This window comes from Geospiza fortis, unplaced genomic scaffold, assembly GCF_000277835.1.
Source record: "Geospiza fortis unplaced genomic scaffold, GeoFor_1.0 scaffold100, whole genome shotgun sequence".
In the NCBI taxonomy this organism is placed as follows: Eukaryota; Metazoa; Chordata; class Aves; order Passeriformes; family Thraupidae; genus Geospiza; species Geospiza fortis.
Genome location: NW_005054350.1, coordinates 4,495,086 through 4,519,869, shown reverse-complemented (window position 1 = coordinate 4,519,869; position 24,784 = coordinate 4,495,086). Strand labels below are relative to the sequence as shown.

At 38.5% G+C, this 24,784-nt stretch overlaps 1 protein-coding gene across 1 annotated transcript in view; it reads right to left on the bottom strand.

Annotated features, from left to right (window-relative positions):
* The window catches only part of PIEZO2 (piezo type mechanosensitive ion channel component 2), a 236,222-nt gene that overhangs the window by 37,448 nt on the left and 173,990 nt on the right, over positions 1-24,784 (bottom strand). Inside the window, exons 27-34 of the mRNA XM_031058868.1 lie at positions 15,810-16,053; positions 14,525-14,621; positions 12,555-12,714; positions 10,698-10,787; positions 8,698-8,819; positions 7,806-7,877; positions 3,667-3,770; positions 1,552-1,650 (exon numbers count right to left, since the gene is read on the bottom strand). Coding sequence (XP_030914728.1) covers positions 1,552-1,650; positions 3,667-3,770; positions 7,806-7,877; positions 8,698-8,819; positions 10,698-10,787; positions 12,555-12,714; positions 14,525-14,621; positions 15,810-16,053 — 988 coding nt within the window. The remainder of the gene's footprint in view (positions 1-1,551; positions 1,651-3,666; positions 3,771-7,805; positions 7,878-8,697; positions 8,820-10,697; positions 10,788-12,554; positions 12,715-14,524; positions 14,622-15,809; positions 16,054-24,784) is intronic.

Below are 24,784 nucleotides of genomic sequence, written 5' to 3'. Positions count from 1 at the left end.
ACAGTCTGTTGACCTGTATGACTGCATGAAGCATTGGAATTGGCCGAAAATATTTCTAAATTATATAGCAGTGTGGGTAAAAAAAAACAACTCAAAAAAGTAGGGGAAAAGTTGTTTGTTTGCTCATTTAATGGTTTTCCCTAAAAAATGGTAATTATCTTCAATCGTCTTCTATTTCTAAGCAATACAGGACACTGGCAGAGACAGAGCAGGGAAGCACACAGATGCAGGCAAAGAGGCTGAAAAAGCACAGTAACAAAACAGCTCTATCTAATTAATTCACAGCAAAAACATGCAGATGATGACACCAATCACGTGTATCTCAGTGAAGCTGGAATTGCTCCTCATAGGACAGAATGGTACAATTTCTATTTGATTTCTTTATATTTTTAGAATTTTCCTATGCAAGTAACTTTGGAACATTTAAAGTATTATTTTAAAACTGTTAAACTGATGTTAAGTTAATTTAAAAGGGAAAAATACTTCATTTTGTTTTGTGAATGTATACAGCCATGGAGAGAAAATTATTTGGTTATTGTTGAGAAGAAGATCCTCTTCCAAATCTCTCAAAGTCTGTACATTTATTTTTGTACATCTGAATTGTTCCAAACAAGCACCACATGAAAAAATGTGTGGGATCAGAGGCTCTGATTTCCCTTTTGCTTTGTAACAGGTGTTTTCTAATGAAGGTGATTGGGGGAATGCTGATACTTAAATAAGCTAACACCATATTACTTTACTGAAGTCAGAAACTGCCAACATCTTCTATCGTCATTTAACTGTGACAGTGTACACTAGCCACAATTATAGTGTGAATAAAGCAATTAGAGCCAAAAGCAGACTTGGAACGGGGTAGAAAATGAGAATTAAAAAAGAGAATTTGATTTATAAGTTTAATGTAACTACCTATGCTAAGCAGGGGGTATTTTAAGAACATAATGGGTGCATATAAGTCTAGATTTCTACCACTGCACAAACTTCCAATTTAGTATCTTTTAAGCTTTGGAGATCTCAATCTGTAACATCCACTCCTTACAAAAGTCATGTTACCTATGGAGTGGAAAATGATACTCAGTGCCCAAAGTTAGGAAATGCTAAATGTATTCAAGCAGGGCAAGAGAGAAGATGCACAAATCTTTTTTGTGATGATAAAGGCCAGAAAAGTAGAGAGCTGAAAAGGGGTTTGGAGCAGAATGTGCGTTTAACAAACCTTACACCAGCTTTCTGAGATCAATTACCACCGTGTCCATAAGATACATGCAACTTGATGTGACCATCTTGTAAGTCAGTATTAAAAGAAAATAAGAATTTGGGTCTGCATTTTCTCTCTGGGGCTATGCGTAAAAAAAGGATAAACCACTTTGCTGGTGATTTGACCTAACCAAAGTTATGAAATGCATTGCATTTGCTAGGAATGAGACTTTAGCTGTTATCATTTTTCTTATTAATTCATATAAGAGGAAAAATGCAGACGAGGACAGAGACATATATACACTATGTCAGGAACTATGGGGTGGGTCACGTACTGAGCATTTGCAAAATGTCAAGTACCTTTGCTGCTTTGATTAAATACTGAAGAATAGTTTTGGGTAGTTTAATGATAGACTTTGGCAAGGCTAAAATGGCTGAAGCAAATTTTCCAATAGCTCTCTATAAAGAAGGACAAAGCAAGAGTAGTTAGTAGAAAAGCAGAAAATATTAATAAATAGGATCTCTTTAATTATTATATCTAGAATACTAAGAACAAATTTACATTCATAAACTTCAACATGAGAAAAAAGATCATTTATGCTGTTCACATTAAAATTTCAATAATATGACTCTTAACTGCATGCATTCTCTAATATTTAAAATCTCCATGTTAACCATTGAAAGGGCTGCTGCACATAATTTACACTGAAAGAAAGAGCATACATTCAAATAATTCTTTACCAGAATCTACAACAAAGTTCACTTGGCTAGTATTTTTACTAAGACCTTGTGCATGATGACGGAAGGCAAAGAAAGTATGATGACCGTAGGATGAACAAACTTTTTGTGAAGAAAACCAATTTTCTGTTTTATACAAGTCTCTGCTTATATTAAGCCATCCAGCATGTTTATATTGCACATACTACAGAACAGGCCTATCCAGAACATCTGACCAAATTTTGAAATAGTGAACAGATCCTCCATCCCCAAACTAATATTTTCAGGACTGAGATGAACAAAAAAACCAAATCCCAGCATAAATGAAACAATCTTGTTAACTTCTGATCTCAAGTTTAGAACTCTTTAGCTCAGTACTTGGCAACAGCACATCTGTACAAAATGCTGTCACAAATTTTTTTATAAATCAGCAGAAACAAGAATGCAAACTTTCCTCTATACCTGCATGAAAACCAGAAAGAAAAATTACCTAGAAAGTCATGAGCCATTTCTGTGGTCCAAGGTAAGTTAAATGCAAAATATATTCAAAAAAATAGTGCAACACTAGAAAACAAAACTTACTTATCACATTATTTTGATCTAGATTTGTTTTGCCTTTATTAAAGTCAGATTTTTGTTTTCATGTCATTGCCATGCAGGCAGTTTAACCAACGTAGCCAACTGGCAATGTTAGTATATAAACCAAAGGAACATTTTTTTAATGAGTTAAATAAAACTTTTCTTTAATTCAGTAATGTTGTCTGGGAAGCTTTGCTTGAAAGATTTTGGCTTAGGGAATGGAAAAGCATGGAGGCAGCTTCTTGCTCTTGCTTGGGTTGAATGTTCCGCAATGCGCAAATTCCGCAGTGATGTGAGGTTGCATCTGGATGGGAATACTCAGCTGGAAAAAGCTGCTTCTTTGGTTAAGCTTTTGAAGCTACAGACCTGAAACATTTCTGTAGCATTTCAAAAAAGTTCTTCCACAAGTGAAACTTTAAACTTATAAAAGCAAAAGCAAGCCTGATGTAGGAGTATTTCACTAACTTCTTCACCCACGTTTTTAATTTAAGCCACTGCATCCAGTATATCTGGTATTGTCTAACACCAGCCAGTCCACGTGGGGGAAATCAGATAGGAAACCTCAGATATCTTTTTAACATTAAAATATTGTCCTGCATCAGCAGAGTCTGGCACTAAAAATGCAAATATATTAATTAACACTGCCCTGAAAATGAAAGAAAATAAATGGATGTAGTCTCCTTTTGTAATTTTCTAATCCAAGGACATATTTCTCTGGCCCACTAGGTTCAATGATATTTTTTTAAATTAAGCATGTATTTTTCCATGAAAACATGCTTATTTTGGGGATTATTTCTTCATGGAATGATGACATCTCCTCAAAACTAAAAAAACACTGGAAGCATTCTACAGTAGCATCAGAGGCAAGTCAGCTTCCTCAACTGCCTTTATTGCAATGAAGAAAAAAGTAAGGCTTGGGTTCTTAACCTTTGTTTTTTGCATTTTTGTTATTTTCAGGCATATGTGAATGAAGATATGACTCTAGTATAGTTTTGGTATAAATTTGGCAATGTTTAAAGCATAAGGCAAACTTACATTTTAAATCAGCAAGAAATGTAATTTCCAATACATTTCAGGACTACTTTAGAGGAACTGGCAGCTTTATCATATGTGCCTGTGTTATGAGAAATCTACATTTTTTCCCAGATGTCAACAAGATAGCAAATTACCATAAAGTACCTGAAAAGCAGATTTTTTTCGAGGCTCTTCCTCTTCTTTTTTTTCCTCTTCCTCTTCCTCTTCACTATCCGTCTCAAACAAATAATAATTTCCACTTCTGACCACTAAGTGAAACAAAATAATTTTTTACTTTTCTGAAAGGTTTTATTCTCAACTCCCCCAAGACCTATGAACAGGCAGCCAGTCATTTAAAAATTCATAACCAGGAGAGGTGAAAACAGAGAAGAAGCAAGAGATGAAAAGGTCTCAGGCAATTTATTTGATGTTAGTCTGCAATGCTTTGGGCATGAAAAAGAACTATACAGGAACTAAGGAAAGCATCCCTATAAAAAGAAAATGTAAAGAAAAGGATTGAAGTTTATCAAGTTACAAAGTTACGTTTTCAGAGAAAAATTACAATTAATTCTAAATTTATTGGGGACTTATGATTATTTGAGGGAGTAAAAAAAAGCCCAGCAGGTAAGTAAATGAACTTACATGAACAGAACCACTGGACAAAAAATACAGAATTTCTCTTTCAAACACTGAAGGAATCCTTTAAACTAGGTGATGGGATAGTATTAGTTTGATGAGGTAATAGAAAACCTTGGCTTGTTTAAAACAAATCCCTTGGATTCTATTAACATGATTGCAAATGAGTTTCAATTTTTTGCCCATGGATTCAGAAAGATTCTGAAACCTTGATACAGCATAGGTACACAGTGATTAAGCTAGGCCTTATATCCTTGAACAGAAGCAATGTTTTTATTTCACAGATGGCCACAGGCCAACATGAACAAACATGGAAAACAAAAATAAAAATACGGTAATGAGCAAGAGAAAAATAAAAATCACAGCATTACACTCAGCAGTGAAAACTGGTAATTAATTGCCATATTTAAGCTGAAATACTTGAAGGAACACTTATTTAGATGAACATTTACAAAATCTGGATATATGGATCAATAAAGATTTATATAAAATTATATCTATCCATCATTACAGGTCTCTGGAAAAGTAACAGTTTAATTCAATCATACCTTGAATTCTACACAGATAATCACATATAACTAGTCACAAACCTCAGGATAAGGCTGTGAAATTTGCCAGAACTGATCTTTGGATCATAACTTTGCCATCTAAAACTCCCTCACAGAGGGAATTTTTGCCTCATGTGCCCACTTATGATTTTTAGTATCAATGAATGCCCTGCAGAGGGACAGAAAGTCCACTCCAGCCATTCTAATTGTTGCACTGAGGTGAAAAGAAATTTTGGAAATTTCCTGGATGAAACAAATGGATTTTTTGGTGCTGAGCCTTTCAAAAAGGCCCATTTAAAATGAGTTGAAGAGATGAAAGCATTTTAAGAGCCAGTAGTCTGCAGTTCTCTTTCATAAAATGGTATCTTATAGTCAGCAACAGAAATTGTCAATGCAGATCAGCTGGGTAAGGTTTGACATTAGGGAAAACCTCTATGGCAGTACAGCTTTGCAAAGGCTCAGAGTAGCACTCAGTCAGACTTGGAATGCCTGATCTGGAAGCAAATAAAACTACATTGATCTCCCTACAAAATTTTTAGGTTAAAGCATATCCAAGGGGACACTCCAATGTAGCAGTTCCATCCCTTTTACAGCTCAAGAGAGAGGTATGATTGAATAGCAATAATGCATTCTTGCACACATCAAAATGGAGCAAGTGGCGTGTCAGTCACCTACAAGGCTTCCTGAAGAGACCAAGTTCTACTGATAACACAACTCATGGCCAGACTGGACTTGGGAGACCTCTCTTGTACTGCAAAATGTGGCTTCCTCCTACTGAGAAAAGGGATGAACAGGCTTTTTGTGGGATGGGATGGAGGATGCAGAAGAAAGCATGATCCCATCACCTGCTTGAACCCGGGGGGGAAGAGCTCCCCTGGGCAGCTGCAGTCACCATCTTCTGCAGTACATCAGACACAACTGTATGACCCAGGGGAATCTAAGCATGTGCTCCTAACTCTGCTGATCTTTGTGGGACTTCAAAAATAATCCACAAGCACAGGAGGAACCACACCATCCTACAAGGGAGATTGTGAGTGACAATCCTGACTGATATTTTTCTCTGTTCTACTCAGACTCAAATTCATGAATGTTTTAATTGCTACGATATACAAAATGAGGTCTCTTTCTGCACAATAAAATTATAGCAAGTGATATAAAAATAACAATAAAAATATAAATTAAAAACTTCAAGCTTGAGTGACTTCAATGTTTGCATATATACACCCACAAACCCATTTACTGGGATGAAGAATGGTGCAGAATGCTGCAGTTACAGTGGTGTTCCAAAAACAATGAGTGGGGAATATCAGTCTATTCCCAGTCTGCCTGCCTGTAAACACCCACTGTCAGTGCCATGTTTCAACGAGTGTGGATGCAAGCCATGTGGCAGGAAACTGCTGGCTGTAGGGTCAGGGTCTGAGATGTTTCCCACAAGGTTTTGCATTATTGCAGTAAATAATTTCAAGAATGCTCAATATTTAAACACCAAAATGCAACTTGCCACCTAGGAACATTAAATAATGAGAACAAAATAAGTAAAAGCCAAAGTCAATATCTCTCTGTGCAATTCTTCTTACTACAAAATCAGTGGTGAATAAACAAGAGACCATATCCCATTCCTTCAAAGTCATGATAGCTTGAAATTCTATAGAAAAAACTCACAAATTACAGTTTTTATTTGTTTTTTCATTGTTGTTCTAATGAAATTATGAGACAAGAATTTTATTTTCATAAGGCTTTTGAAAAGGATAGGTCTCTCTAAAGTGGCAGTGTGCCCTTTAGAAAAACAAAAATAGAGGCACAGTTTACTTGTGACTTGATAGAAATAAAGATCCCATGTTCTGGTAAACACTGCTGGCAAATATATGTCTGCTGAATTTATAAATAAATACACATAGGTAAATAAAGCAGTATGTAAATGTCTAAAATGATGACTTGGAGTATCTCTTAAACTAAATGACCAAACACAATATAGGCATTCATAATTTTCATGGCATGAAGCTGAATTGGGGGGAGTTTAGGTTGGGTATCAGGAAGAAGTTTTTCGCCAGAGGGTGGCTGGGCACTGGAACAGGCTCCCCAGGGAAGTGGCCCCAGCACCAGCCTGACAGAGTTCAAGAAGCATTTGGACAATGCTCTCAGCACATGGTGTGACTCCTGGGGATGGTCCTGTGAGGGCCAGGAGCTGGACTGGATGATCCTGATGGGTCCCTTCCAAGTCAGCACATTCTGTGATCCTGTGTTTCTATGATTTAACTCTGATCAGTGCCCTACATTTAAGTATTTTTTCACATTTTCAGAGGTTACCAAACAGTTCATGTCTGATTTCATTCAACAAACATCCAACTGAAGGACATTTGACTTGAGATTGCGGCCTACTCCGTTTTCCTCTTCTACCAACTCCATAACGTAGCAAAGAACTCTATCATATGACTGGGCTGGGCTAGAAAAAAATTGCATCATAATGCCCCAATTATATGTGTGACAGATGCTAATAATTTCTCGTGCACAAGGCTAGACATATTTTTGGTCTCAGGTAAACACAAAAAAAAATGGACATAGCAAAACAACTGGCATCAACCACACATTGAAGTGGCATAAGAGAGATGGAGCTGAGCCCTACACAGCCTATTCTACAACTTCCTGCCTTACTGTGGTGTTCAGATTTCTACAGTTGATACTAAAATGACTGATGAACCATTAAAAAAAGATGTATGATATGGGTATATGAAAAGGAAATGATGACTAATCTCAGAATGCGTTGGCAAACTTTCACAGTCACATTGTTAAAAATATTGAGCCCTGCAGTATCAGGGAGTTGAAACCTTTGAGGTCAAGACAGATTCTTTCCAGCACATGTTTATCTGATTTGATATTTTTCTAAGAATGTTCAAAGTATCATGAGCTAACTATGCTTCCAACACACAGAAGTTCACAATACAGTTAAATTCTTTGCAGATTGGAAATAGAAATCACTTTTTGAAAAAAAACCCCAAGCCTTCTATCAAGTCACAATCACAAAATCAGGCATAAAACAAACAGGCTATGGGAATGCCTTCATTCTGGTCAAGGATATAAGGGTTAAATCCACATATTTGTAAGAGGATTGAGAAAACCTACTGGAAGCATGATCAACCCAAGGCCGCCACCACAGCTTTTTTTTGCCCTTGGCTTTCTCTTTGTCTGCATCTCCTAAAATAAAATATGTTCAAATATTAATTTTACAAAATGAGAAACATATTTCTTACACTGATTAATAATTTTTAATTTCTCTCAAAAGATCTAAAATTTCATGAGCACATGAGATGTCAGGTCTACTGAGCACATTTAATATTAAAATAATTCAAAACCATGACCACTAAGCAGAAGTACTCTGATTTATGCAGTAGTTAAAACAGCATTCCACCCTAAAACAGCTAAAAATTTGGGTTTTGTGTTTTAAAACATACTGTCACGGTTGACTGTAATTTAAAGAGGAAAAATATTCCCTCCTCTCGAATCCCCTTACATTTCAGGCTCCAAAAATTTTTAAATCCAGTAAGTGCTGATCCCAGGTCAATGCTGGAAATGTGGCACTAGATAGGTATGATTTTATCTGTGCCCATGATTTTAAATAACATTTAAAAGCACACAAAGATTTCAGTGACTGAAAAAAATCCAGAACAGCATCCAGAAAACATTGCTGGAAAAATGTTGGTAAAGCTAACAAATCTATTTGTAAAGCTGTAGTTTATAGATAATTACTTTTACCAAAACAAACCTCTGACTCTTTTCAGCTCTTTGCCAACAGCCTGAAGTTAACCAAAAGTACCCTCAAAGTGAACCATTTTCTCTAAACCTTGTTACAGTACATAACACAGATTTTTTATTTTTTTGGCTGAATCGAGCCTGAAACTGATACTCATCTAACAATGTTGTTATGTGCTGGCAGTTTCAAAAAAATTATCACTTGTCCAACTAGCAGTTCTATCAGATCCTTATGGAAATATGGTACAGGAGTAGCTAATGGTACCTTCATCATCTTCTTCAGAAACCTTCCGAATCTCTGGCCCCTCTGAGGACTCCTGGTTCATGCTCAGCATCCTCTCTTTTCCCTTCTTGTATTTTTGCTGCCTGGCTTTGATGCGATCCATTCTAGCAAAAGGAAGAATCTTATTAGATTTACACCTTCACCCACCCTGGAAAACAAGCATTAAAGACACACACACACACACACATACTCTGCAACACTTCTAAGGGAAATATTCCACACTGTCATTAATCCTGCCCTTAAACAGAAGGAAATACATTGCTCTGAGGGGGCTGGCTGGGAGGACCAAGCATAGATGTTCACTCTGTTGGTCAGTGAGAGCTGGGTTTCCTGCTATCATGACTGCTTTACTTCCTCCCACTCAACTATCTTATTTTAATTTAAAATTGCTTTTCCTGAAACTTGCCACTTTGAGCCAGGGATTTGGCTGTTCCTGCACTGCCTGTACTACATCTTCACCCTTTAAGATGATTTGTCTCAATGGACATCAGTGACAAATGGTGTCCCTTGGGGGTCCAGTGCTATTTTTACTGTCTGGGGATGAAGTGGGATCAAGTGTACCTTCTGCAAGTTTGCAGATGACACCCAGCTCTGTGGTGCCATTGGCACAGCTAAAGGATGGGATGCATTTCAGAGAGATCTGGACAAGATCAAGAACCTGGTGTACAAGAACCTCAAGAAGTTGAATAAGACCAAATTCAAGGTGCTGCACCTGGATCAGGGCAGCTCCTGATATCAACACAGGCTGGGGGATGAACTGGTTGAGAGCAGCCCTGCCGAGGATGACCTGGGGGTGCCGAGGGATGAGAGGCTGGACATGAGCCTCAATGGGCACTTCCAGCCTGGGAACCCAGCTGTGTCCCAGGCTGAATCCAAACCAGAGCAGGTAGGAGGGTGAGGGAGGGGATTCTGCCCCTCTGCTCTCATGAGACCCCACCCACAGTGGTGTGTCCAGCTCTGGGGTGCCCAGCACAGGAAAGACATGGACCTACTGGAGAGAGTCCAGAGGCCCAGAAAGGTGATTAGAGGATGGAGCACCTCTCCTACCAGGAAAGGTTGAAGCAATTAGGGTTGTTCAGCCTGAGAAAAAGGCTCTGGAGAGATCTTATTGCAGCCATTCAGTACTTGGAGAGAGCTTACTAGAAAGATGGGGCCAAACTTTTTTGTAGGGTCTGTTGTAAGGACAAGGGGCAATGGTTTTAAACTGGAGGATTGCTTTAGATTGGCTATAAGGAAAAAGCTTTTACAATGAGGCTGCTAAAACCTGGAGCAGGTTTCCCAGAGAGGTGGTGGATGCTCCATCCTCAGACACATTCAAGGTCAGGCTGGATGGGGCTCTGAGCAAATCGATCTCTTTGAAGATGTCCCTGCTCACTACAGGGGGGTTGGACTAGGTGACCTTTAGATTTTCTCCTCCCACTCAAACAATTCTATGCTTTTGTGATTCTATCTAGGTAGAAAATATGGTCCCTGCAATCCTCCCATGATTCTACCGTTATGCAGCGTGGAAGAAGTTGCCATGAATGGGCTTTGACACTTGGTTAGGAAGCACTTAGGACTTTCCATGCATTGTGTTGAAGGAGCTTTGAAACTCTTTTTTTTTTTGGAACTTTCTGCAGTTACCAAAGAAATTGTTGGCTGTATGCAAGAGAAACCAAAGTGACTTATGGGCTGTATAAAGAGAAAGAATCTCCAAGCCACTTGAATCAAATGCAAATATTTTCAGTGAAGGTAAACATATACTTTGCACTTAAACACCACAGGAGGAACCACAAATAAAACAGCAACAGCAGTCAAGCAACAAATTTTTCCAGGAATACAGATAACAGATATACAGAACAAAATTCTAATAATGGTAAAGCATTTCTATAAAAGAAAGTGCCGGATAAATACCAGAAACCAGTATTTCTATCAAAGAAAGTGCTAGATAAATACTAGTAATCAGTTAAATATGTATATATATAAGTGCATTAAATACATACTGTCTTTTCAGTTGATCCATTGATTTTTTTTCTTCTTCAATTCTTGCCTTTACAGCCTTGACAATTGTAGCCTGAAAAAGCTCAGCACCTCTACATCAGATATAGGACAAAGGAAAAGAAAAAGGAGAGGACATGTTAAATGTTTCCAACTTTTCCTTATGGCAACTAATCACAGAGAATTCTATGTTCCCTCTATATATGACCTTATCTGCATCAAAAAAGAACTAATCCAGCGCTTGAAAGAAACAATCAATTGCTCTAAAATAGTAACATCTTTACAGACAATAATTTCAAGATCTGGGGCCAAATGTTGTCAACCCTACTCAGCCTGTATGTTCCTCTAGCAGCTGCACAAGAAATTCAGTTTCCAGACCTCAAAACACAGAACGCAAATAGGTTCAAGGCTGAGGTAGGATTTCTTGCACACCCTCAGGATTTCTTCACAGTCATTTCAGCATTAAATCACCTCAATCCCCTGCCTCTGTCCTCCTGGAAGTTGTGAGCAAGGTCCAGCTTTATCCAGGGCCATGGTAAGCATATATTCAGCTTCACTTTTACCCTCTGAAAACTATGGTCCTTTCTACCTGACAATAACAAACACTTGAGCAAGTTTCTGGTGTGCCAAAAGAATCTGGCTTTCCACCCCATTACATTAGAAATTTAATCAATTCATTGATTTGAATGTTACGACCATTCTTCCTAATTCACACATGAACTCTAAAGGCTCTTAGAAGAGTCTTAAAGTCTCTCTCAAATAAGTAGCCTATATCTCAAGCCTTTATTTTGTCAGGAATTCAGTAAGAAAAGCTGTAATTTCAGAAGTCCACTCTTTCATTCTGGACGCACATTTCCCTATATATGATGTATTTTGATGCTCATGATTTTGCTTTATGCTGTTTTCACTGTGAACCCAGCACACCAAAAGAGGTACAAAAAGAGGTACAAAAATGCTATTATCCAGCATAATTGGGTATCAGCTCTGAAATTCACTTCAGAACAAAAGCCTAATGCAATGTGGGGTGGAGGTGTAGGTTTTCTTGTAGCTGTCTTTACAGGGCTGAATTTTGTTTATTATAGGGAGCTAAACATGTCCCCTACTTAAAATGATCCCTGGAAGAGGAAGATAAAAACTACTTCGTTTCATTACATACAAGCCAAATTTTTCCTGAAATACAGTCAGAAATCAATGTCTGTATGTCTTTTGAAGAAAAAAAAAAGCCACAATACATTTATTCCAATATTAACAAAAAATTTCTTGGAAACCCTATGGAAATTAAAACCAGTATTTCATTCCTCATCTGCCTTCATATCATAAACCAGAAGAATGTTTGTGCTAGTGATGACTATGAGTGAATGCTTGTGGTGTAACAGGCCAATGAGGTTAACACTTCCTTGCCAAACCTGGTCAGTGTCCAGTGACATGACACTTCCCAAAAGTGTTCCCTTTTCCTCCCAAGCCAGGCACAAGAACTTTCCCATCTTCCTCCGCCTCTCTCCTTCTTGAGATGGGATTTCTAGGCACAATTGTCTCAAGCTCTGACAACAGAATATTTTCTTTCCAAGACTTAGAAACTCTGGCATTCTCTCTCATGCATATCAATGTTGAGAGAATGCTGCAACACATTTTCAGAGCTTTTAACAGGAGCAGCAGATGGCATTTGGTAGAAAGAATTGTTTAATTCCTATTAGATTCTCAATTAATTTTTTTCTTGTGTCAAAGCTGGGTTTGCAGTTATGAATCTAGCATGGATTGTTTAAATCAATGTTAAAGGACTGTTTTGGTATTACTTATAGTAAAAGCTGCCACCATGAGAGATTTGAGCTGTTTAATTTAATTTCTTTTAAATTTTCTGTTACCTTGATGCTAATATCTGAGAAGCTTTTATATCTGCAACCACATGAAGGAAGTAGTAACTCATGAAGACTCTTCTTTGCAGCAACAGGAAAGCAAAACATATACTGTCCCAAATGATTCCTGCTTCACCACTGGGCAGTTTACAATCTGGATTGCTCGTTGCTGGAAAAAGATGCCATCAGTGTTAAGAATTCTTTCATAATGTTTAATGAATTAAATAATTCTAGCCTCTAAAATTATTTGAGTTATTTTAGATTTTCCTAAAAAAATTGTCATGCATTTCCACTTGAGCTGTACCATAATATCTTTTACAACAAACTGAAAAGCTTCCAACAATGTGATGTCCCATGTGCCACTGTCCCACAAGTAAGAATATATCAGAAGTGAACCATTTGCATATAAATTCACCCTACTTTAGTAAGTACTTGAAAACAAAGAATGGAAAAGGCATCTTTTTTGTTACACTGAATGATTTGATTTCAGTGTTCCCTAAAATGGCATATATAAATTTTTTTGTCCTATTCTCTTCAAAGTGACTTTTTCTCTCATTTTTTAATTAAGAACACTATCAACAAGAGAAATAAGTGGTTTATTTTTGTCAAAATGACTTTTGACTGCCACCACTGATTATTTTTATTTTTCCTCTCCACAACTCAGTTCAATGCTCCTTTCCATTGCATAAGAGAAGAAATATTTGAAACCACAAAACTGTTTCCTTTGGGGTAGGAGGAGACAGGCAGAGAGGAAATCCCATTCCTCCTACCCCTAGATTTTGGCTTGGGCTATTTCTTTCTTCCTTTATTCTCTGTAAGACGGTGCTCTTGGGGATATTAAAAAATTAAAACTGGGTTTTGTGGACCTGGACTATAAACTCCATGGCCTATGCTGCCCTATAGAAGGCAGTAGAAGGACTCCAGGGACAGGCTCTGGCTCGAAGATGGCTTTTCAAGCAAGCAAGCCAACATAACAGCTCTGGAAGGTCATACTCCAAGAGCTTCAAAGCCTGCTGTGCCCAAACCCTGGGGTGGGAGTTTGAAAACCTGGGCCTAAGTTTCTGTTGCTGCTCAAAATGTTTTGGATAACACAAGATTTCCTGGGCACCTTTCATCCTGTGAATTTGTGTCTTCATGTTTACTTTCTTTTCCCCTATTCCACACTTACCTATTAGGATCAATCATGATGAAAGGAATTCAGAATTTTGCTGTAGACTCACTAGGCTGAAACAGCTCTTTAAATTCAGGAAAAAAACAAACCAAACCCCAAAACACGCACAAAAAAACCCCTGCAGGTGTTTTCAAACTGTTAATCCAGGGTGTCAGGACAAAGTGGAGACAAATTAATAGCTCACTGAGATGTAAAGGGTTTTGCTCTCCACACCTCATTCATCCTTTCTCTCACCTCCATCCACAGACATTATCCACTCCGTTACTTTTATCACCACATGAGAATAATCACAATGAAAAAAATTGCCTGAACTCTTTATGCATGCAGAAACTTTATCACTTTCATGCCATTTCAGTGAGCTGAGGTGGTTTACCCTTTGAACCACTGAACCCTGGTACACAGGGAGGAGTGGGAGCCCACACTGCACACGGGGAGTGCAGCAGGGAAAAGGTGCCCTGTCCATGCAGTGATGGTGAGCTGACCTTTTAGCTCAAGATGTACAGTAAACCAGGGTATCACATCACCTGCATTTATGGGAAAATGTGTTAAGTGCCAATATCTGTGAATTGTTCATTTACAGCAAATGCGGGCTGTGGGTGGATGTATGGGGATGGTGGCAGTTTTCTCTGTATATGTGTTCCCCTTGTTTATGTGAAATGTTTTCAATATTCTGTGTTGCTAATCAATACAAGTCCAAGATTTTTCAAAAGGTAATACATCAAGGGATGGCACAACTTAAATATGGTAGAAGATTTTAAGGTGATTCTTTTTTTATAGAAAATTATGGAGAAAAATAAGCTGTACTTACGAATATGGTAGCCTTTAACTGTACAAGCCAGGCTAAATGCCTGAATCACCCAGCAGCTCTTCTGAATTAATGATTCAATGTAGCCACATGCTCCTATCTGCAAGTAAAAGGGCAGTTTTATATAAAAAGACATAGCAGTAATAAGGATAAGAAAAATTATATCTTTTTACATTACATGAGAAATAATACAGCCAAGGGCAGTCGAATTATTCCCATTACTAAAAGAGCTTGGAAGAAAGAGTGGCTTTACCAGTGACACACAAACTAGTCTTAGACAGAATTTGATTTTTTGATTATTAGTGAGACAGGAGGCATGTGGGGCTTGTTTGAGTTTTTGCACAGAAAGGGACACATCTGGCATACGATGCAATGTGACAACTAAGCAACTTTTATAAATCACTGACTTAATCCTGCAAACATACACGGACAAGTTTAAGATGCATGTAGCTCCACTGAATTCCCAAGCATAAAATGAAGCACATATGTAAGCATTTAGAACATTTGCAAATTCAAACCACCCATATATCAATTTTATTTCAGCGTAGTGACTTAAATAAATGTAAAAAGAAAAATGTCTGCTCTTTGCAGTCCAGCACTAAAACTGTTCAAAGCTAAAAAGCAACTGCCAGGAATAAATCTAAATTTATGTGTCAAAAAGATTGAAATTACTGGCTTGTCTTAATCACCTGTCAGTACCACTGCAAGAATACATATAAAAGAGTTAATTAATCCAAGAAAAATCTTTCATATTTTGCAAAAGAATTTGACATTTAATTATCAAATACATCTGTTTCCACCTATATTTCACACTAGTTCTAAAGGAAACAGGAATGGAGTTTGTAACTTTGTAGTCAACTTCACCAATTACATTACATCACACAACCGCATCTCATACTAGTTTGAAAATTCTTTATTTAAATAAATTGTGTAATTAAATGTGCACTACTTATCAGCAGCATGACTAATTTTGCACTTCTTACTCATTTTTCACTCCACTTTTCATGAGACTTCTAAGGAGAGACTTCATTAGGCAAAGAAACCAGAACCTGGCCCTTAGAAAGTAGCTTGTGAGCTTTTACAGAGCCCGGCTGAGCACAAGGGTGCACATTTCCCTATGATGGATATGCACTGCCATTCCCTAGCAATGCTGAACTGAAATGGAGACTGCTTTGTGCTTGCAGAAGGCTGTGGTCCCAAAAAAGGATTTTTAATGACTGCTCAACACACTGTGCACACTTCCAATTAAACAAAGTGCTGAGGCAGAGGAAAGGCATCAGCTCCCTACCGACAGGATGTTCTTCATGGTGATCACGAAGACGTTGTAGGCAATCAGCCAGTCCCAGTAACGCAGAATGCTCCTGATGGGCTTCAGCAACAGGTCTCCACCAAAGAGAAGGAAATAGAAGCAGGCCACCAAGTAGCCCATACAGAATATGCTGATCCTTGTGGTTCCCGTGATGAAGATTATGGTAAGCACAAACCAGAAGAGGTAACTAAATATTATCACCTTATACATGTCTAAGTAGGACCTAGAAGTAAAATAAGGAGAAAAAGTTACCATTTTTTTTTCTGAGGGCAATGCTATCTTTCCTCTTTCTGCACCACTGGCTGACACTTGTGCCCAAGGTCTTCTGGGCATTCTTACACTTCAATATTTGTGCAGGCACTGACCACTAACACCACAGTTAGGGGGTTTGGTTCATGCACAGGTCTGCCTGGGTCACACATTTCACTCCAGCCCCTCCCTGTGCATAAGCACCTTGCTACACCTGGTCAGGGTGCTGTGCTGTGCTTGCTGCAGGATCAAGCCTTGTACCACGGAAGGGAGGAAAACCCGTTCTCACCAAAATTCATGGGAGAGGGATATTATCTGCAATGCCATATATGAGATCTAAAGGCTGTCTGAGATAATCTTTCAAGAAGTCTGAGAAATAGTATAGCAAATCTATTTTTAAAAGCCAACTACAGTACACCCCTGCAAACAATTCCCTATTTATTGATGACTTCTAGGGAATTCAGCATGGTCAAAAGACTAGTTTTCATAAACAGCTGCAAAAAAAATTTATCTCTAATGGAGATCAACTGCAAAAGTTTTGAGGGGCAAAAGGTTTCTACAGAACAGAAATGTGATAGAATTTACTGAAACATTTACCAGGAAGCTGTGAGAGAGAGCTATCTGAAATCAGCCTGGCCCACAGTGGGAAAGAGAGAGAAAAAATTTGGTGTTTTCAGATTTCTTAAAATGTTGACTTAATATTGACTCAGTGAGCTTGCAAACAAGAATATCTGCCAAAGGCAATACCAAATACTACATATACTAAACACTGCAAAACCAACTAATTGTTAGTTTCCTCCCATTTATAATGTTTTGATTCCAAATCTAACTGTGTTTTCAGAGTCTGTTCACCCAGGCTGCGTAACTGCATTTGTCAGGAAACCAGGCAGGGAGACAGAGCTAGAGGAGTGCACACAGACTTAAGCCAAACCATGTAAGGAGCAAATGAACTAAATGCACTGTATGAAGCCACATAAAAAGGCCCCTGCTGCTTGATGTTCTCAGGCTCAGAACTTTCTAGGAGTATGTATTTATAGTCTTACATTTATAGGCCTGTATTACACATTTTACCAGAGAGGCATTTAATGAAAGGTAAAAAGAAAGCATCTTTATGTTTATTTCCCACAAATATTTAAGAAATTTGTCATCTACTGCCTGTGAAATCTAAAAATATCATGACTTTGGAGATGTTACTGGGTTCTGGGCAATAAAACATTAACAAAGAATCAATATGCTCTGGGACAATAAAGAAGACATCAGTCGAAGAAGTCTTCATTAACTTGATGTGCACTAGAAATGGTGCTCTCATTGTTTCTCCAGAAAATAATATTCTGTTTGATATTCCTTTAATAATAATTACTGGTGTGTGGGATGGCTAGAAAGAGATCACTTTTCTGACACTGCTCTATTTCAAAAGGCCTGTCCTTTGCTACCAACAAAATGCACCAGCATATTTTGAGAAAAGCCCAAAATGGAATCAAATTGATCCAAAACACATCAATGTGTTAATACTCTTCAATAAAAATGAACTCTGACTCTTAGAGACAACTGAGACTGTCTCAATCCAAACTTCCCAACATATACATGTGGCATTTTCTTGAGTCATAATTAGCAGCAGTTATCACTCTTAGATTAAAACTTCTGGAAATTAGAGAGAATATGAAAAGGAAGACAATAATCTAACTAATTTTTCACTATAATGGTAGTATTTTGCTACATTTTAGCAGTCATCTAAAATATTAATTACACCTTTTCCTCTTATATCCAAAATATAAATTAAATATAATAGCCTTGGGCATCTTTAAACCAACTAAACAACAAAAACAAACGTAACGGAAAAATTCTCAGAAGGGAGGAGGCACTACAACTGTGTCAAATGACAAATGATGTAGTCCTTTAAGATGGAACTTTTATAACTGACTTTTAATTGAACTTTTTACTGACTTTTATTACTGTGTAGTTACAAGCAAATCCAACAATAAAAATGGCTCCCAAGAATTCATCTTGGAGTGGATATCTCACAAAATGGTGCTCAAACGAGTCAGCCAAAGCACACCTAAACAATGAAGACCACCAACCATCCAAGGTGCTTCTGTGCTATCCCAAGAAGGTGGCCACATTGAACACAATGGAGAGAACCACTCAAGTTGTTTCAGGTAGAAAATCATGTTTCTTTCAGTTACAATATGCAAAATCTTGTCTGTTACAGCATAGAGCCACACATGCCCCTAATTTTCACGAACTGATATGGATAGGCCAAGTGCTGTAAGAGCAGGAACGAAGACATGTCTTGGTGGGGAGCTCTCTACATGTTACCTCTCAAATCATGTGACCCATTCTCATACATAAATCTTTAAATTCTGCCTCAAAGCCCAGAACGTTAGGAAGCGAGGAGTTTCGCATCCTTGCTCTGGGATCATAATATAACAGTGTGAGGCTGAAGGACAAAGACACCTCAACAGTTAAAAAGACCCTACACAAACCCATGAGGACACTTGAGGTGCTCACCTTCTGTTTAAAAGCTTCTACACAGACAGGAGAAAATGCTAAATCTTGGATAGCATATACTGTGATTTTATGCTTTCACTGCAGACCACATAGATCATTAGATTAATGTCACGTAAATCTACCAAACTCTCATTTTCTAAGTGTTCTTTAAATCTCCCTTCATTCACCAAGAGCAAAAGGCCAACCTCAGGATGTGATATTTAACAATACACCTTAGAAATCTGCACAGCTGGTTGCCCCGGGGACAGTCCCACCCCTGGTCATCCATTCAGCTCTGCATTTCAGCCTCTTTGGCTTTGGCTCTTCGAAATGGTTTCAAGAAGAAAATTTGCAAAAGCTTATTTACTTTGAGGGAGGACAGAAGGAGTGGATACTTTTCTGCCCAATTAGCCTCCGAACCCACTCAGTGCTGGTGTGATGAATGCAGAAAGGTGGGAGGGTCCAGCGGGAGGCTAAGAACACAGACACACATCTGAGTAAGATTAGCCACCACACCAGTGCACCAAAAGCATCCAACTACGGCTTTGACTACGGCATGACAGCCTCTGAATGAGAAATTACACAGAAGAAACCTGAAAGATTAATGAGAAATAAAACCCACTGATTTTCCAACCATGTCATTAGTAGAACCCACTAATACTCTGGATAACATTTTGGAAAAAATTACCATATCAATTTGCACAAAACCAAGGAAGACAAAGCCTGAAATTCACTCCACACATCCATCAAAGCTATTTTAACTTCAGATGGCTCTCTATATCAAATTATCTACTTTTATTTTCTAAAGTTTTATTGGTCTTACGATGATTGCTTCAATATTTTATCTCCACAGGAATTAATCTTTAACTGTAATACAGTGCAGCCTGTTGCAGAGATTGTTCTAGGTGTAGTTGTTTTCCTGGCATGCTACATGATGTGTTTGGCTATGACCAGCCTAGTGTCTGGACCTCTGCCTGTAGGCACCAAGAGGTGCTGATGCTGCAGCCAATAATCCCTTTCAGGAAAAGTATTTGTCCTCAGCCAAATGTCCTGCCTTGAAATTTAGGGGAAGAACACACTTCTGCTTATACAGTGGTGAAAGCCTTTTTTGGTGATCGATGCAGCTCAAGGGTTCTTCATGCTGGAGGAGCTGCTGTTGTGTAGTTTCACTGTTTTTCCCTAGCAGCCCCCTGTTTTGAGCATGATACCCACCTTCATATAACCCCAAAGCTCCTCCTGTAGCCTTCTCTGATGAGCTACTGCCCCTGTACATATCTGTTCAGTGAGCTTCACCTACTCCCAAATTTCTTCTTTCTTTCTTCCATATTTCCTATTTCTTACACTCTTAGCAGCCTGTGTGACCCTGCATCAGAGCTTGTTTCCCCTTCTAATCTCAACATTGCTAATGTTCCCAACCCAGCTTCCATCTTCAAACCCTCCCCCGGAGCTCTGCTTCAGCTTTCAGAAGGGAGTTTTGTTGATTTTCCCTCTGCCAATAGCAACACCTAATGTTCTGAGAACTACCTCCCTTATTTCAATGGACTTCTTCAAATCTAGTGTTGTGGATCCCATAGGTCTTATTTCTTACTACTTTTGTTAAATCCTCTCAAGGAACTGATATTCTTTTACGATTACTTTCTCACCAGTGAAGTCCTCCCTTCATGCTTGTATCCACCTTAAAAATACCCAAATTCACAACTGTGTTATTTGTTGAAACTCATTTTTTAGCAATAGAATGTTTATCTGCTTTAAATATGACAGGAAGCCTGTAATGTTCATTTGCAGGTCCTATCTCACTAACCTAAGTTGAAACACAGTTCCAAAACTGGCATTACAGCTGCCTTTCAGACACTTCACCTGACTGCCCTCATAATGGTTCCCAGAGTACAGGTATTAAAGAAGACAGTTCAATGACTGTTTCTGCTTCTAAGTGGAAAAAGGCAGATTACAATCCCAAGCTTTTTTCCCCCTGAAAATGTCTAAGAGAATGTCTGAAAACTGCTTGGGAACTGAAATGAGAATTTTCCAGCATGAGAGACTGTGGGAAAGGATTATCCTCAGTGAGGTTGCTTTAAATCCTGTGTCATTCTAAAAGCTCCTATTTCTATTCTTTGTTCTTATTTCTGTTTCAAAGTCCTTTGGATGTGCACTCATTTGGGGTCAAGCATATATCCCCTGGGAAATCTGGGGGTTGAAAGACAAGAAAATTTCAGGAAATCTCTTACTTAGACTATTTATCAATGTTAAACTCAAGTATTTCTCCAGAGAGAAGAAAATGAAGCATATTGGAAATATGTTCTTCTTCTGCCATTGTTTATGTTGCAGTTACAAGTTTTTTTATCCATGTCTACTAGAACAGTGACCAAGTAGTATCTTCTCAAGCAAAGTGACACTTCAGAAAGGGTGCTTTGGTCTGCAGCTGCCATTCTTTTACATAGCAGTAAATACACATCAGGCTTCTCAGAAAACACAAGAATATCAAGCATAACTTTTAAAAAAATTTTTTCTTCTGCTTCATAATTTATTCATAACCAGGTTGTCTTCTCTTACTGTTTGGCTCTTTCTGACTGACTTTTGGAGAAATGCCATTATTAATTTCACTTGCTTGGATAAGGTTTGAAGCAAGTTCTTGTCCATACTACTAAATGTTTAGACCATTCTCAAACTTCTCTTGAAAAGCATAAGAAACGTTTTTAGACAAGGCCCTCTCAGTTCCAAATTGTCTTGGATGAAGGCCAGATACACACATTTACTTCTGAGGTAGATCTTCAGTGGATTACCCAGAGCTTGAGAGTCCTTCTTTTAAAGATTTATAACTCCTAATAAAATATTCAGTCACCTTAAGGTACTGTCATCTATTGGCCTCTCTACTGGTGCTTCTTTGAAGCAAATAGGCATTTAGGATTGCATGTGTGCAGTGTAACCTCTCAAAAATAACGTAATTGAAAGTCTGGAATAATCTGTATTGTAGTGAAAGCATTGAAAGAAACACTTAAGAGCTCAAAGAAAGGTAAGATACCTTGAAGAACACAAGAACTATTATGAAGTTCCTACTAAAAAAAGGTATGTTTATACTTAGGGACACCACCCTACATGTTCCCATTACACAGTCATGCACCTAACACTACAAAAAAAACCCCAAAAAAAACAAAAAAAAAAGAGAGAAGTTATAGCTTAAAAGGGGGTGGAAGGAAGACCTGTAAAACTACAGATGAGTGAGCCTTCCCTCTGTGTTTGGGAAGATCATGGAGCAGGTCTTCATGGAAGCAATGTTAAGGCATATGCAAGACAAGAAGGTGATCCTAGCATGGCTTCACTAAAGCAAAATTGTACCTCTCCACTCTGGTGGCTTTTTTATGATGGAATGACTGCAACACTATAAGGTCAACAGATAGAGAAATGTAATCTACCTGGACTTTTGTAACACCTTCAAGATGGTCCTACACAACATCCTTGTCTTTCTAGACTGGAGTGACATGGATTTGACAAATGGGCTATTCAATGGATAGAGAATTGGCTGAATGGATACAGCCAGAGAGCTGGGGACCATGGCTCTATGTCCAGGTGGAGGCAGGTAACGAGTGGTGTCTCTCAGGGCTCTGACCTGGGACAGGTGCTCCTCAGTATCCTCATCAGTGACACAGAGAGTGGGAATAAGTGCACCCTCAGCAAGTTTGCAGATGGCACCAAGCTGAATGATTCATTTGGCACAACAGAAGAACGGGATGCCATCCAGAGGGATCTGGCAAAGCTTGAGAAGTGAGCCCATATGAACCTCATAAAGTTGAACAAGTCCAAGCACAATGTCCTGCATCTGAGTCAGGGAAATTCCAGACATGAGCACAGACTGGGAGAGGAATTCATTGACAGTAGCCCTGATGAGAAGGACTTGCGGGTTCTCATGGACGAAAAGCTGGAAATGAGCTGACAATTTGCACTCACATCCCAGAAAGCCAGCTGTATCCTGGGCTGCTTCAAAAGAGGTCAAGGGAGGTGATCCTCCCACTCTACTTTGTCCTCATGAGATACCATCTGGAGTACTGTGTTCAGGTCTGGGGTCCTCAGTCTGTTAGAGTGAGCCCAGAGGAGGTCCAAGAACATGGTCAGAGCACCTCTCCTATAAGGAAAGGGTGAGAGAGTTGGGGTTGTTCAGCCAAGAGAAAAATCTCTAGTGAGACCATATTGCATTCTTCTAGTAATTAAAGGTGTCCTATAAAAAAAGGAGTGAAGTGTTTACACAGGGATACAGGGATAAGACAAGAGGAAGGGTTTTAAGCTAGAAGAGGAGAGATTTAGATTAGATATTAGGAAGAAATTCTTTACTCAGAGTGTAATGAGGCACCGGAACAGGTCAACTGGAGTTGTGGATGCCTCATCCCTGCAACTGTTCCAGGCCAGGTTGGATGGGGCTTTGAGCAGCCTGGTCTAGTGGAAGATGGCACTACCCTTGCTTGCAAGGCTGGAATTAGATGATCTTCCTTTGAAATGGAAGGTCCCTTCTATTCCAATGCAAACCAGTCTATGATTCCATGATTCCCTGCCCAAATATTTACAAGAAAAGATATTATAAACAGGAATATCTTTTGTTCCTGAATGTGTTAATTAATGGGTTTTCTAGTAATTAATGATTCATTTTTCCAACAAAAATATCCCTGTTCTTTTCTCTTTTTCTGCCTTGTTTTCCTTCTTCTCCTTATTCACACAACATAAAAGTGTCACATGAAATGATTTCACAGATTTTTGACATTTAGGTGGAAATAATATAAAGTGATTGCAACCTATTTGTTCAGCTTACCTCCACTAATGGGTTTTTTCATTTTCTGGGGCTTTTTGTACTCTCAATCAGTTACATTACCTACTTCCTAATATATGCAGCAAACTTCCAATTAAATGGTTGCATATTGTTAATCACCTCTCCACAGGTCTCCTTGGTCAGCACACACCCAGCAGTGTGTCTGAGTGGATGTCCTGCCACCAATGGCTTCAAGTTGATGCATCCCATGCACATGAACCAAACCACAGAAATTAACCCAAAGGGTTGTGGAGGGGTAGAAGGCCAGTTCAGCTTGAACTTTGCTTTCCTGACTCCAATTACCACCCAAAATCTTCAAATATCTTCTACGCTTCAAAGTTTCATGTTTGTCCATTTGGGTATATCTTATACGGATGTTTAGAATTACCTATCAGATTCCAGAGAACATTGAAAAGATCACAAAAGAAGCTGTTTAAAAAACAGTGATTTTCTTGTCTTTTTCTCTTCTGAAGACAGCGTTAAAATACACTCCCATCAGTAACGAGTTTTTTTCAGAATTATTTTTTTTTCTGGACTTAGGGAAGAAAATTTGATTTTTCTGTCAGAAACCAGTGATGGTTTTTACCAGTGACTAAACATATCAGTGTGCCCAATGCAACTGCTGCATCAGCTTTTGCTAAGATGGACACAACTGCAGTGGCAAGAGAAAAACTCAGGCAATCTCCACTACATTTCCTCTCAACCAAGCCCTATTTGTTAGCTATCTTTTAGAAAGCATTCTCATTTGATGAAGCCTTTTGAAGAAAGATTAATATTTCTCCCTTCCTGCTTACAGAATCTACAGCACTGGGTTCACTGTGTAGGCTGGAATTCTCAAGGGGAAGAACTGCTCAACCTTTGCCCAGTAGCAACTATAAATCTCTGAACAAATGAGTCAATTGAATGTTTCAATGTAACAGAAATAGCAGGATCGTCCTAAAGATCTTGAGTAGGACTTCCAGTGATACCACTTGTCTAGTAAAAGAAATAAGTCTGTCATCAAAAGAAGGATTCTTATGGACATTAGTTCTACACATTTTTGTATTCCTGTCATACTCAGACACCTGTTGGTAACATGCATTCACAGATCAAGTCTGACAGAACACCACAGCTAAGAAATCTTCCTCTTCCCATTTACTCTTGTGATAGTGCATTAACTTTCAGAGACAACTTCAAATAAGAGCATGTCCAGCAAAATTTAGAAGAGCTGAGCTAATATGTGTTTTCTGAAATGATCACACAATGGAACAGTTCCATTGTTTGAAGGCTGTTCAGAACAGACTGCCTCAAACTCTGCCCCTTCATATGTTATTCACCTTCTTAACCTTGTATGCAGTGCTCAGGAACAGAAGGACATGTCAGTTGTCCTTCCAAGACATTTTTATGGTTCTTATGCCTAGATGAAATAGCACAAAGGACAGTCTCT